We start from the raw sequence: 12,493 nt of genomic DNA on the forward strand, positions 1-12,493 counted from the left end.
AAGGTAAGAGCTGGAATACGAGCTGAGCAGAGTAGTTACCTTAGTTATACAGACTTGTTGGTATTCTCACAACATTTAGCACAATGCTTTGCATAAGGAAGGTTTGGAATGGACATTTTGCATGCATGAATGAATGTTCAGCTGACTGCACATAAATCACATTTAAAACTAAATTAGATGCAAATGACTTTTTAAGTAATTTAAATAATTTATTAAGTCTTATTCTGTTTCAGAATGGAATTACTAAGAAAATTCTGTTGTCCCTATCAAGAATTATACAATGATAGCAGTCATTTTCCAAGAGCATTAAATAATTTTTATGAGTTCTAGATCATTTACCTTTAAATTTCTTAACGTCAAACCTCATATAAAATAAGTAGTACTATTTTCCATAGTTGTATACCAACAACCTTAAATTATCATGAATTTTTCCTTTTAGATAAAATAGCCACAAAGTGAAAGCCAAAAAAAAACCAGGTTGATTAAAAAAAAAAAAAACAAAACATGAATTCTAGCTACTCTTCTATCTGGTCCAGCCTCAGATTGACTTGGCGTTTTTATAATCACTCTTTTTGAAAAGCAAGTCTTATTTTCTACTAGCCTTTGCAAATTTTCTCTTGTGCAGTTTCAATATTTATCAATATTTACCCGGAGGTCTCTGCGTCAACGCCCTCGCTTTGCCTTCTTAAGTACACTGATATACTAATTCTGTTGCTGATAAAAGAGGTACCTAATAAATTCTTTTGTCTGTGGGAAAAAATGCATATACCTTTATAATGTATTTCTTCAGGTTGATAATGAAAAGAGCAGAAAGAAGTCTTAGAACTATGCAGACCAGGGGTCTACTTTTAACTTTATTACTTAACAGCTGAGGTCTTCAGCAAATTACATGGGTCACTACAAAAGTTTTGAGACAGACTATGTTATGGTCCATTATTTCACTTCCCAGAAACACAGTCGACAGCATCCTTTCTGATTCACCATTGCAAGTTTCAGCTTGCTCAGTTTACTGGTGTTGCTGGGAGGGCTTCTTTTGTTTCCATCCACAGAGATTTACGTTTCTTGATTTTTATGTATGGCAAAACTTTCATAATGACCCATGTATTTAAATTTCTGTATTTCCCCCTCTGTAAAACGGGGTTCCAGCCTTCCTTCAAGGTCACTGAGAACTGAATGAGTAGTGTAAATAAACAGCCTTCCATCCCGCTCGTGTACCTGATGCCATTCTTAGCAAGAGGCCACGCTGAATTAAAGAAAGGTGTATAAAACAGGTAGTGAATCATAAAATACGAGCAGGAATCCCCTAAGAGCTATGAGGATGCAGCCCACTTTTATCTGGGGACAATCTGTGTAAGATTGTTAGATAAACATAAACCAGGACATTATGCCAGGTGAAAAAAGCCAATTTCAAAAGGGCATATTTTGTATGAGTCCATTTATATAACATCCTTGAATGACCAAAATCATAAAAATTAGTGGTAGCTAGGGATGGCAGGGCAAGGGGTGTGTGTGTGAATATGAAGACATAGTGTGCGGGAAATTGTGGGTAGAGTCTTCACGTCTGACAGAATGATATGGGACACACACGCGCATCATACCCACGTGGATTCCTGGTTGATACTGTACTAGGATTATGTACGCGTGACCAATGGGGAAACTGGGGAAAGCGTAGACAGAATCTGTAACTTCCTATGAATCAACAGTTATTTCAAGAGAAAGTAAGCCAAGAGAAAAATTCCAAGGTCAAATTTGGGTAGTGCAGTTTGAAAATGAAATACGAAGAAACTATTTCTTCCAAATTCCCTGTAAGAGATGGGTAGGCATTATGTCACAATCGTACCCACCAGAGCCACATCTGTTCTGTGGCTGCAAGTGGTCTACTTTGTTGGCAGGTGTCAAGGCTACCCCGAAGACAGCCTAGACCCAGCATCCCCAGCAACAGCATGACTTACCGAAGTCACTATCGTCGTCCACGAGGATGACCTCGTGAAGAAGATGCACGGGAGTGCGGTCTATGACGCTGTGCACCGTCCGGAGCAAGGCGGAAAAGGCTTCATTGTAGAAACAAATAACAACACTAGCAACCGGCAGGTCAGTCGGGTAGGACTGTTCTTTACATCTATAAAGAAGAAGATGACGAAATTCTGACACTTTAAAAGGCTCCAATGTTTTAGATTATTATTCACTGTATACTTCCTATCCCCTCGTTTAGCCTCTTTCTTATGCTTTGACAATTTTTTAAAAAATTAACAAAACAACGTAGTTTCTTTTTCCAGAGTTCACATTTTGTTAATAATTTCTCCCTCCTATACCTGCTACCTCACTTATTTTTAGGTCAACATCTTAATCTTTTTCAGAGACAAGGTCTTGCTCTATCAACCAGGCTTGAGTGCAGTAGTACAATCATAGCTGACTATAACCTTGAACTGCTGGGATCAAGCAATCCTCCAGCCTTAGCCTCCCAAGTAGCTGGGACTATGGACATGTGTCTCCACACCAGGCTTATTTTTTTGTCTGTTTGTTTGCTTTTCTTTTTTTTTTTTTTTTTAGAGATAGTCTCACTTTGTCTCCCTCGGTAGAGTGCTGTGGCGTCACAGCTCACAGCAACCTCCAGCTCCTGGGTCCAGGAGATTCTCCTGCCTCAGACTCCTCAGTGGCTGGGACTACAGGCGCCCACCACAACACCTGGCTATTCTCTTGGTGCAGTTCAGCTGGGGCCAGGCTCAAACCCACCACCCTCGGTATATGGGGCCAGCACCCTACTCACTGAACCACAGGCGCCACCCAATTTTTTGTAGACATGGGGTCTTGCTATGTTGCCCAGGCTTGTCTTGAACTCATGAATTAAAAGCATGAGCTACTGTACCTGGCCAGGTCAACATTTTTAAAAGTTGGGGTTTTTTCTCTTTTTAGTAGAAAAGTTAGATAAAAATGTGAGTTTATTTAATAAAAATGTGAATCACTGCAGCATTTATATGCAGTAGTCACAAGCTAATATCTAGATTTTCCTCACATTCAAAAGGAAATAAAAAAACATATAATACATATAAAACTATAATATAAAAACATATAACACATATAAATACATACAAAAATTTCCATTTGAAAATTTTACTTTCTGTCCAATAATAGGAAAAGACTTGAATAAACTATGATCTATTGAGATAATAGAAGAGCTTCCATGTAAACAATTATTTGATGAAAAGGGGAAGGAGCTTTAAGCAACAACAAAAACCAATGAACTTAAAGAATAAAACCCAAAGTCTTGAGTTCTTTCACATGGTCTACAAAGCCCTCCAGTGTCTGACCCCTGCCTACCTCCAGCCTCCTGCTATTCTCCCTCTACAGCCAAAGTGAACCACAGTCCCTTAAACAAACCTCACAGTTTTATGCCTCAGTGCTCTCCACGTGCTGGTCCTTGTACACAGAAAGACCTTCCTTCTCTCGTAACAGGGTCCGTCATCACCTGTCTGTGAAGCCTTCCTGGCTACTCTGGGTTTTCACCGGCTCCTGTCTCAGCCCCTCTTCCTATGCTGCTGGAAGGATTTGCTGACACACCTGCCTCCCTGCTGGACGCCAGGCCTGGAGAGTCCAGGGATGGCCACATCTTACTCTGTTTCTTCCCAGGACTTAATGAAGTATGTAGCAAACAGAAGATGCTGAACAAATGTCTATCTGTGGTATGACTAACTGACCATATGAATGAGAAGCCTTTTAAGGAATGAAAATTAAACAAAAAAGTGAGATCATTAACTTCTTCCCTGGTTTTAATTCCTTTTTGCTGTGAATCCAATAAAACATTTAAAATAAACTATGCTCAGGTATTAAATCAGTACGCCTCTTTCTCTTCCCCACATGATCTAAAATGTCAAGAGACACACCAAATTCTAGAACTTCATTAGTACAATCATCAGACCACAGAACTTCAAGTGTAACAGAAGTGGAAATCTGTCTCAAGTGTCCTCATGCTGAATCATGACATTTAACTGCAAAACATGAACACCACCCTCAGGACTTTTTATGCTGACACTGAATGCACTGTGTTATTAAAATGTATTAGCAGAAACAAATGAGGAACATACGCAGCATTCCTTGTGTCTGGCACATCTCTATGGTAGCCCAAGCGATTACTGATAAGCACATTGAAGGCATGTTTCTGATAGCCCAAGTCTCTTAACTCCTGATCACGTTCATTAAAAATCATGCCTATAAGAGAGAAGAGTTACAGTCAGTGCATGCAACCCAGAAAGGATCGCCAGTTACCGTGAGGATGTTCTGATCCTAAGAAAATGTTGACTTTATACTATTAATCAAGTAACAGTTTCTCGAATCTAGGTTGTCTCCACTTTCAAAAAAGTAAACTATGGTGGAAATCAAACTTACATCAGTCTGGCTCAAAGCAAGTAAGTCTTGAGCACAAACACCACCAGCTCACAAGACATAATTTTAGGAATATTTTATTATAGTGAAGAGAAAAATTTACCTGCAACTGAGAAAAACATTGTAACTTTCCATAAAAGCAACAGATTACAGAACCCCACTGAGGGCCAAAAAGAATCTCGTGGCCAAATAAATTAAGAAAAATACATCAAATAGTTTTTTTCATGTAGGACAATCTTTAATAAGTTAACTGTTTTATGGATTCCCAGGTGTCAAGAGACGGGATACAGAATGTAGTGTTTCCCCAATTTATTTGATAAGAGAACACTTTTTTTTTGAGAGAGAGCCTCAAGCTGTCATCCTGGGTAGAATACTATGGTGTCATAGCTCACAGCAACCTCCAACTCTTGGGCTCAAGCTATCCTCTTGCCTCAATTTTTCTATTTTTAGTAGAGACGGTGTCTCACTCTTGCTTAGGCTGGTTTCAAATCTGTGAGCTCAAGCAATCCACCCACCTCGGCCTCCCAGGGTGCTGGGATTACAGGAAAGAGCCACTGCGCCCCGCCGAGAGAACCCTTGACTAGTGTCCTTAGTTAGGTCCAATTTAGGAAGCATTACCTCTTACATACTTCTCTTTAGAACTTTTTAAGCTGCAGTATATCTCTTTTTAAAGCTCTATTAGCATTTTACACAAAGAAAGAAACTCCACAAGAGAAGACGACTTTGGTTATGTTCAAAACATATGAGAAATAAAATTAAAATTGCTTGATATCTAACAACTGGAGCAGTGCCTGGCACAAAAAAGATTCTCACTAAATACTTTTTGATGCAACAAGTATCAAACAGAGGGTGGCCTCATGTTGAATACTGAAAGAATCATTTTCTATTATACATCATTTGATGAAAAATTATTCCACATGAAAAGATCACTTTAGTTTACTTTTCTCCCTTCCCTGCTCAAATAAAACTGTAGCCAAACCTCAATTAATTAGCATGCAGGAGGAGCTATTTCAATTAATTTTATAATTACCTACAGAGTAAATGAGAAACTGTTTTTAATTTTAAATTTTTGAACCTTTCACAGGTTCTTTCTTTTCTGTTTGTTTAATGATGATCTACTATTTAGAAATCAGCATGGTTTTAGCTATTACTATTATTGATTTATACTAATTTCTTCTAAATTAAATTTATTTTATATAAGGAATTTCAGATTTTTTTCCACTTTTGACTATAAGAATCACACACATAACATAAAATGCACCACTAATGGCATTTAGTTCATTCACAATAATGTACAACCATCATGACTATTGAGCTGCAGAATACTGTCACTACCCCAAAAGGAAACTGTACCCATTCCCATAAAAGCAGCTGCTCCTCATTCCCCCAGCCCCTGGCAACCACTAATTAGAAAGATTTCTGTCTCTAAAGATTACCCACCTGTTCTAGACATTTCCTATTTATAGAATCCTACAATATGTGATCTTCTGTCACTTAGCATAATGTTTTCAAGTTTCACCCACGTTGCAGCGTGTATCTTAACTCCATTCCTGTTTAGGCCTAAATAATATTCCATTGTATGGACAGATCACCATTTGTTCATCCTTGATCAACTGATGAAGATTTGGATTGTTCCCACCTTCTGTCTACTGAGAACTGTGCTGCTATGAACATTTGTGCACAAGCGTTTGTTTGCACACCTGTTTGCAATTCTTTCAAGTATAAACCCAGGAATGGTGTTGCCGGGTCAAATGGTAACTCAGTTTAACTTACTGAGGAAGCATCAACTGTCCATGGGGGCCACACCATTTTACATTCCCACCAGCAATGGATCAGGGTTCTAATTTCTCCATACCCTCACCAATACCTGTTACTTTCCTTTTCTTGTTTTAATTATAGCCATCCTAGTGGATGTGAAATGGCTATCTCATCTTGGCTTCAATTTGTGTTTCTATAATAACTAATTATGTTAAGCATTATTTCATGTCCTTTTTGGCCATTTGTATGTAGTATATCCCCTTGGGAAAAATGTCTATCAAATCCTTTGCCTGTTTTTAAAATGAGCTATTTGCCTTTTTACTGTTGAGTTTTCAATGGTGCTGTGATCACAGCTCACAGTAACCTTCAACTCCTGTGCTTAAATGATCTTCCTGTCCCAGCCTCTCAAGTAGCTGGGACTACAAGTATATGTGACCATGTCTGGCCAGTTTTGTTTTGTTTTTTCCTTTTTTTGGAGACAGGGTCTTGCTCTGTTGCCTAGGGTAGAGTACAATGGCCTGATCACAGCTCACTACAGCCTCAAATGATCCTCCTGTCTCAGTAGACCTTGGGTCTACTCTTATGTGCCACTGCCTTCAGCTACTTTTTTCTATACTTTATAGAGACACTCTTAGTATACAGGTGGTCTTGAACTCCTGGCCTCAAGTGATTCTCCTGCCTCGGCCTCTCAAAGTGTTAGGATTACAGGTATGAGCCACTGCACTCATAGCCCTTCTAAAGTTTTTTTGTAGAGACAAGGTCTTGCTATGCTGTCCAGTCTGGTCTTGAACTCCTGAGCTTAAGCAATCCTCCTGCTTTAGCCTCCCAAAGTGCTGGCATTATAGATGGAAGCCACTGCACTCAGCCTTATGGTTGAGTTTTAAGAATTCTTTTATATTCTGGATACTGAATTCTTATTAAAGATATGATTTTAAAATATCTTCTCCCATTCTATGGGTTGTCTTTTTACATTTTTGGTGTTTTCTTTTACATATGGAAGTTTTTTATTTTTGAGGTGGTCTGATTTACCTATTTTTTCTCTTGCTGCTTGCACTTTTGATGTCATATCTAAGAAATCATTGCTAAATCCAAGAATGTGAAGATTGATCCCTATGATTTCTTCTAAAGGTTTTATAGTTTTAGTTCTTACCTTTACATCTTTGATCCATTTTGCGTTAATTTTCGTGTATGGTGTGAGATAGGGATCCAATCATTCTTGTGCATGTGGATATCCAGTTGTCCCAGCACTATTGTTCAAAAGACTATTCAATTAAGTGGTCTTGGCACCCTTTTTGAAAATCAGTTGACCAAAGATGTGGCAGGGTCTATTTTTGGACTCTCAGTTCTATTCCACTAATTATTACATCTATTCTTATACCAGCACCACACTGTTGGATTACTGTAGCTTTGTAGAAAGTTTCAAAATTGTTAAATATGAGTCTTCTAATTCTGTTCTTTTTCAAGGCTGTTTTGGCTATTTGGGGCCCCTTGCAATTCCATATTAGTTTTAGGATAACTTTTCCCACCTTCTTAACAAAGGCCATTGACATTTTGATAGCGAGTGCACTGAATTTATATATTGCTTTGGGTAGTCCTTACATCTTAACAGTATTTAGTATTCCATTCTATGGAACTAGAATGTCTTCCTACTTACTTAGGAGTATTAAATAATTTTTCAGGCTTGGTGCCTATAGCACTTTGGTTACAGAGCCAGCCACATGCACCGAACATGGCAGGTTTGAGCCAGGCCCAGGCCAGCTAAACAACAATGACAACTGTAACAAGATAACACCGGGTGTTGTGGTGGGCACCTATAGTCCCAGCTACTTGGGAGGCTGAGGCAAGAGAATTGCTTAAGCCCAAGAGTTTGAGATTGCTGTGAGCTGTGAGGCCACTGCACTCTACCAAGGGCGACATGGTGAGACCCTGTCTCAAAATAAATAAATAAATAAATGAAAAAGGATGGCACCTGTGGCTCAAAGGAGTAAGGCACCAGCCCCATGTCAGAGGTGGCGGGTTCAAATCCAGCCCCAGCCAAAAACTGCAAAAAAATAAAAAATAAAAATAAAATAAAATAAATAATTTTTTCAGCAGTGTTTTATAGCTTAGTATGTAAGTCTTGCACTTCCCTAGCTAAATTTATTCCTTTTGTTTGTTTTTTTGAGACAGTCTCACTCTGTTGCCTTGGGTAAAGTTCTATGGCATCATAGCTCACAACAAGCTCAAACTCTTGGGCTTGAGCAATCCTCTTGCCTTAGCTTCCCTCGTAGCTAGAACTATCAGAGGCCCGCCATAATGCCTGGCTAGTTTTTCTATTTTCAGTAGAGATAGGATCTCACTCTTTCTCAAGCTGGTCTCAAACTCCTGAGCTCAATTAATCCATCTTCTTTTTCAAAAAGCATTAATGGGAAAATCTCTAGCTCTTTTATTTATTCATAGTCATTTTGGTGAAATATTTATAAAGAAGTAACACTGAATTTGTCATTTTGGATGGATTTTATATTTGTCTTTGAAAGTAGTAAGAGAATTGTAGGTATTCAAAGGAAACTCAAATATCCTAACTGAAAAACCAAATCCCAAAGACCTCCCAGAAAACCTTTTAGGACTAATACATCAGTTTGTTAGTTACATGGTACCAGATCAACATGCAAAAACCAGTTGTATTTTTATATACTAGCAACGAATGGTCTGAAAATGAACTTAAGAGAAAAATGTCATTTACAGCACCAAAACGAATAAAATACTTAGGAATAGGGCTGGGTGCGGTGGCTCACACCTGTAAACCTAGCACTCTGGGAGGCCGAGGCAGGTGTATTCCCCGAGCTCACAGTTTCAAGACCAGCCTAAGCAAGTGCAAGACCCCATCTCTAAAAAATATCCGAGCACTGTGGTGGGTGCCTGTAGTCTCAGCTACTCAGGAGGCTGAGACAAGAGAATCATTTGAGCCCAAGAATTTGAGGTTGCTGTGAGCTGTGATGACACAGAACTCTACAGAAGGCAACAAAGTGAGACTATCTCAAAAAAAAAATCTCTTACTAGATGTATTTATTCCTAAATGACCTATAACTTGATGTTAATGTGACAAGATCAAAGTTCTTTTTTTTTAAAGTTTTAAAGATAATCAAAAACAGCTCACTTATTATCACTTAAAATTTGCCAAAATCAGAATTCTAGAATGGTAGTATTCAAAGGTATATACAACAGATTGAAGAGAATTTAATTTGGGGGGCGGGGAACCTTCCTGTTTTATACTAAGATTTCATAAGCTATACTTAATACATATATTCTAAGACCTTAATAATTCCCATAAGTAGAAATCTTATTAGGTATAAATAATACAGGCTTATTTCAAAACCTAAAGCTTTATGTTCTGTTTTAACTAAGTCTGCTTTTCAAAGTAAGTTAAATACAATCAAATCACCTTTCGGGCATTTCTTTCCTATATTGATAATCCTAGTAATTAAAACTGTCTCCTATAGCTTCCATTTTCTTCCTAGCCCTTTAATTTTTCTTTTTTTTTTTTTTCCTTCTCTAGACCTTGTTAATTTCTCTCAAGTCCTCATAAAATAGTTAATTTAGAACTGGATAAATTAGAATATAGCTTCCCCCTAAGTCTACAAGAACCATAGAACCTCAGCTAGTTCACAAACAAAACAAATCAGTGTAGAAAAAAATGACATATTTCTAACCTCCTCAGCAACACATGATCTAAAGAGGAACTTAACTACCAATTATTAAATACATTTTTATGGCTGCTACTAAAAATTAAATATACTTACCTAATTCAGAGGAGAATTTCAAGTGGTCTTTTACTGGATCTTCAACGTGACCATCTTTCATATCATCAATTCTGTTTGCTCTGAACTGTGGCTCTAATACTCTACTTGGACCCCGAGTGAAACGGGGATAGAGTTTTTTTGGAAATGGCCCATGGGGCCCAGACCCCTTGATGGGCACATTCTTAAGTGGCTGAGTCACTTCACTGACGTTGAAATAAACAAAAAGCAAAATTGTCCAGGTCGCAGATGTAAAAAGGCACCCGTAACAGAAATACCGAATTGTGGCGCTTCCCATTATAGACCTAGCATAGCTGAAGGGCCATTTTCAGTTTCCTAAACAAGAAGGACAGATATGTTAAGACACTTCAGTATACTTCTAAATCATCTACCAAATACATATTCACTATTTCCCAAATCACCAAGTAGGGCCCCTATGCACACAGTTAACAGAGATTTAAGTACAAGAAGATATAGGGATAGTACTGACTTTCAAAAAAGAGTTCAACTGGCCAGGCACAGTGGCTCATGCCTGTAATCCTAGCTTTCTGGGAGGCCAAGGCAGGTGTACTGCTTGAGCTCAGGAGTTCAAGACCAACCTGAGCAAGAGTGAGATCCCATCTCTAAAAACATAGCCAGGAGTTGTGGCAGGGGCCTGTAGTCCCAGCTACCCACAAGGCTAAAGCAAGAGGATTACTTGAGCCCAAGAGTTTGAGACACTTGTGAGCTATGACGCCATGGCACTCTACCCAGGGTGACAAACTGAGACTCTGTCTCAAAAAGAAAAAGGGTTCAACTATTAAAACCACAGGCCAGTGTGTTAATGAACAGAAAACCAGTGGCGGTAAAATAGGTAACTTATTCATTTGCCCACGTTAACGGGTATTTCTTCACCTTTGTTCTGGATTGCTTCAGTTTCGTAATTTTCTCATCAGGTACTAACTTTTCATGGGAAAACACATAAGCTAAGGTCCCTTATAGCTGTAAATTACAAAATTCTTTTTCTAACCCAAGGATCTTAAAATCTGTTATTAAAAATACGCAACTTGAGACAAAAAAAAAAAAGTTCTATTTTCCATAAATGGTTATGCCTACCCTAGTTTCTACTCTAGATCTTACGGTTATTTTCAAATTAATTCAAATAATTCTGTTTTCCTCTCCTTGACATGCCCTATAAAATAAAGCAAGAAGAACTAAATACAGCAGCTAGGCATCTGTAGCTCAAGCAGCTCCAGCTCCAGCTCCAGCCACATACACCAGAGTGGGTGGGTTAGTCCAGCCTGGGCCTGCCAAACAATGACAACTACAACCAAAAAATAGCTGCGTGTTGTGGCAGGCGCCTATAGCCCCAGCTACTTGGGAGGTTGAGGCAAAAGAATTGCTTAAGCCCAAGAGTCAGAGGTTGCTGTGAGCTGTGACGCCACAGCACTCTTCTACCCAGAGTGACAGCTTGAGGCTATGTCTCAAAAAAAAAGAACTAAATATAGTATTCAACAACAATTTTTTCTAAGCTTTCTGATAACATCTCATCTTCATGGAGGCTAATACAACTTTCTAAGGAATTCTAAAGAGCCCAAAACACACATAAAATAATGTCAATGACATGACTTAGTACAGAGAAACTCTATAGACATATGAGAAAACTGTTATACAGAAATATTATCTTGTAAGTTACTTATTTCCACAGTATAAAGTAACTTTAAAAATATAATCCTTAATCCCAGCACTTGGGAGGCCAAGGCAGATGGATTGCCTAAGCAGGTTCGAAACCAGTCTGAGCCAGAACAAGACCTCGTCTCTAAAAATAGCTGGGCATTGTGGCGGGCACCTGTATTCCCAGCTACTTGGGAGGCTGAGGCAAGAGAATCACCTGAGCCCAGGAGTTCGAGGTTGCTATGAGCTATGATGCCACAACACTCTACCAAGGGATGACAAAGTGAGACTCTCTCTCAAAAATAAAATAAATAAATGAAATAAAAAATAAAAATATAATTCTTAAGGCTCAGCGCCTGTGGCTCAAGCAGCTAAGGCAACAGCCATATACACCTGAGCTGGCAAGTTCAAATCCAGCCTGGGCCCTCCAAACAATGATGGCTGCAACCAAAGAATAGCTGGGCATTGTGGCGGGCGCCGGTAGTCCCAGCTACTTGGGAGGCAGAGGCAGGAAAATCACTTAAGCCCAGGAGTTAGAGGTTGCTGTGAGCTGTGATACCACAATACTCTACCCAGGGCGACAGCTTGAGGCTGTCTTAAAATAAATAAATAAAAATTTAAGAATACATATATATATAAAATTCTTAAAAGCTCAGGACAAAGCAATCAGCGTCAGCAGCCCCACTTTAAAAATTAAGCTGTCTTGTACAAGGTTATGCCACAGCCTAGAAGATGGTGAAGAGCTCAATTTCTTACTGTGTGCCAACTAAGAACTACTAGGCATTTCACTATAAATCAATTTAAAAAATAAAAAACAAATCAACAGTAACAAACAAAAACAAAAAATAAAAAAATAAATCCCTAAACCCCAAAACCCCACCAAACAGAAAGTCTCACTGACAGTAAGACCAGAGGGGTGGCCGGAA

At 38.7% G+C, this 12,493-nt stretch overlaps 1 protein-coding gene across 2 annotated transcripts in view; it reads right to left on the minus strand.

The window, feature by feature from the left end:
• GALNT11 (polypeptide N-acetylgalactosaminyltransferase 11) overlaps nt 1-12,493 on the minus strand; it is a 72,054-nt gene that overhangs the window by 21,832 nt on the left and 37,729 nt on the right. The window contains exons 2-4 of one of the 2 annotated variants that reach the window (XM_012806511.2): nt 9,918-10,250; nt 4,083-4,206; nt 1,953-2,119 (exon numbers count right to left, since the gene is read on the minus strand). In XM_012806511.2, the coding sequence (XP_012661965.1) occupies nt 1,953-2,119; nt 4,083-4,206; nt 9,918-10,212 (586 nt within the window). In that variant the 5' untranslated portion in view covers nt 10,213-10,250. Of the gene's footprint in view, nt 1-1,952; nt 2,120-4,082; nt 4,207-9,917; nt 10,424-12,493 lie in introns of those variants that run through there. The other variant, XM_023514458.1, reaches the window with a different exon arrangement.

Source organism: Otolemur garnettii, unplaced genomic scaffold (genome assembly GCF_000181295.1).
Source record: "Otolemur garnettii isolate 467f Iridium unplaced genomic scaffold, OtoGar3 scaffold00053, whole genome shotgun sequence".
Lineage (NCBI taxonomy): Eukaryota > Metazoa > Chordata > Mammalia > Primates > Galagidae > Otolemur > Otolemur garnettii.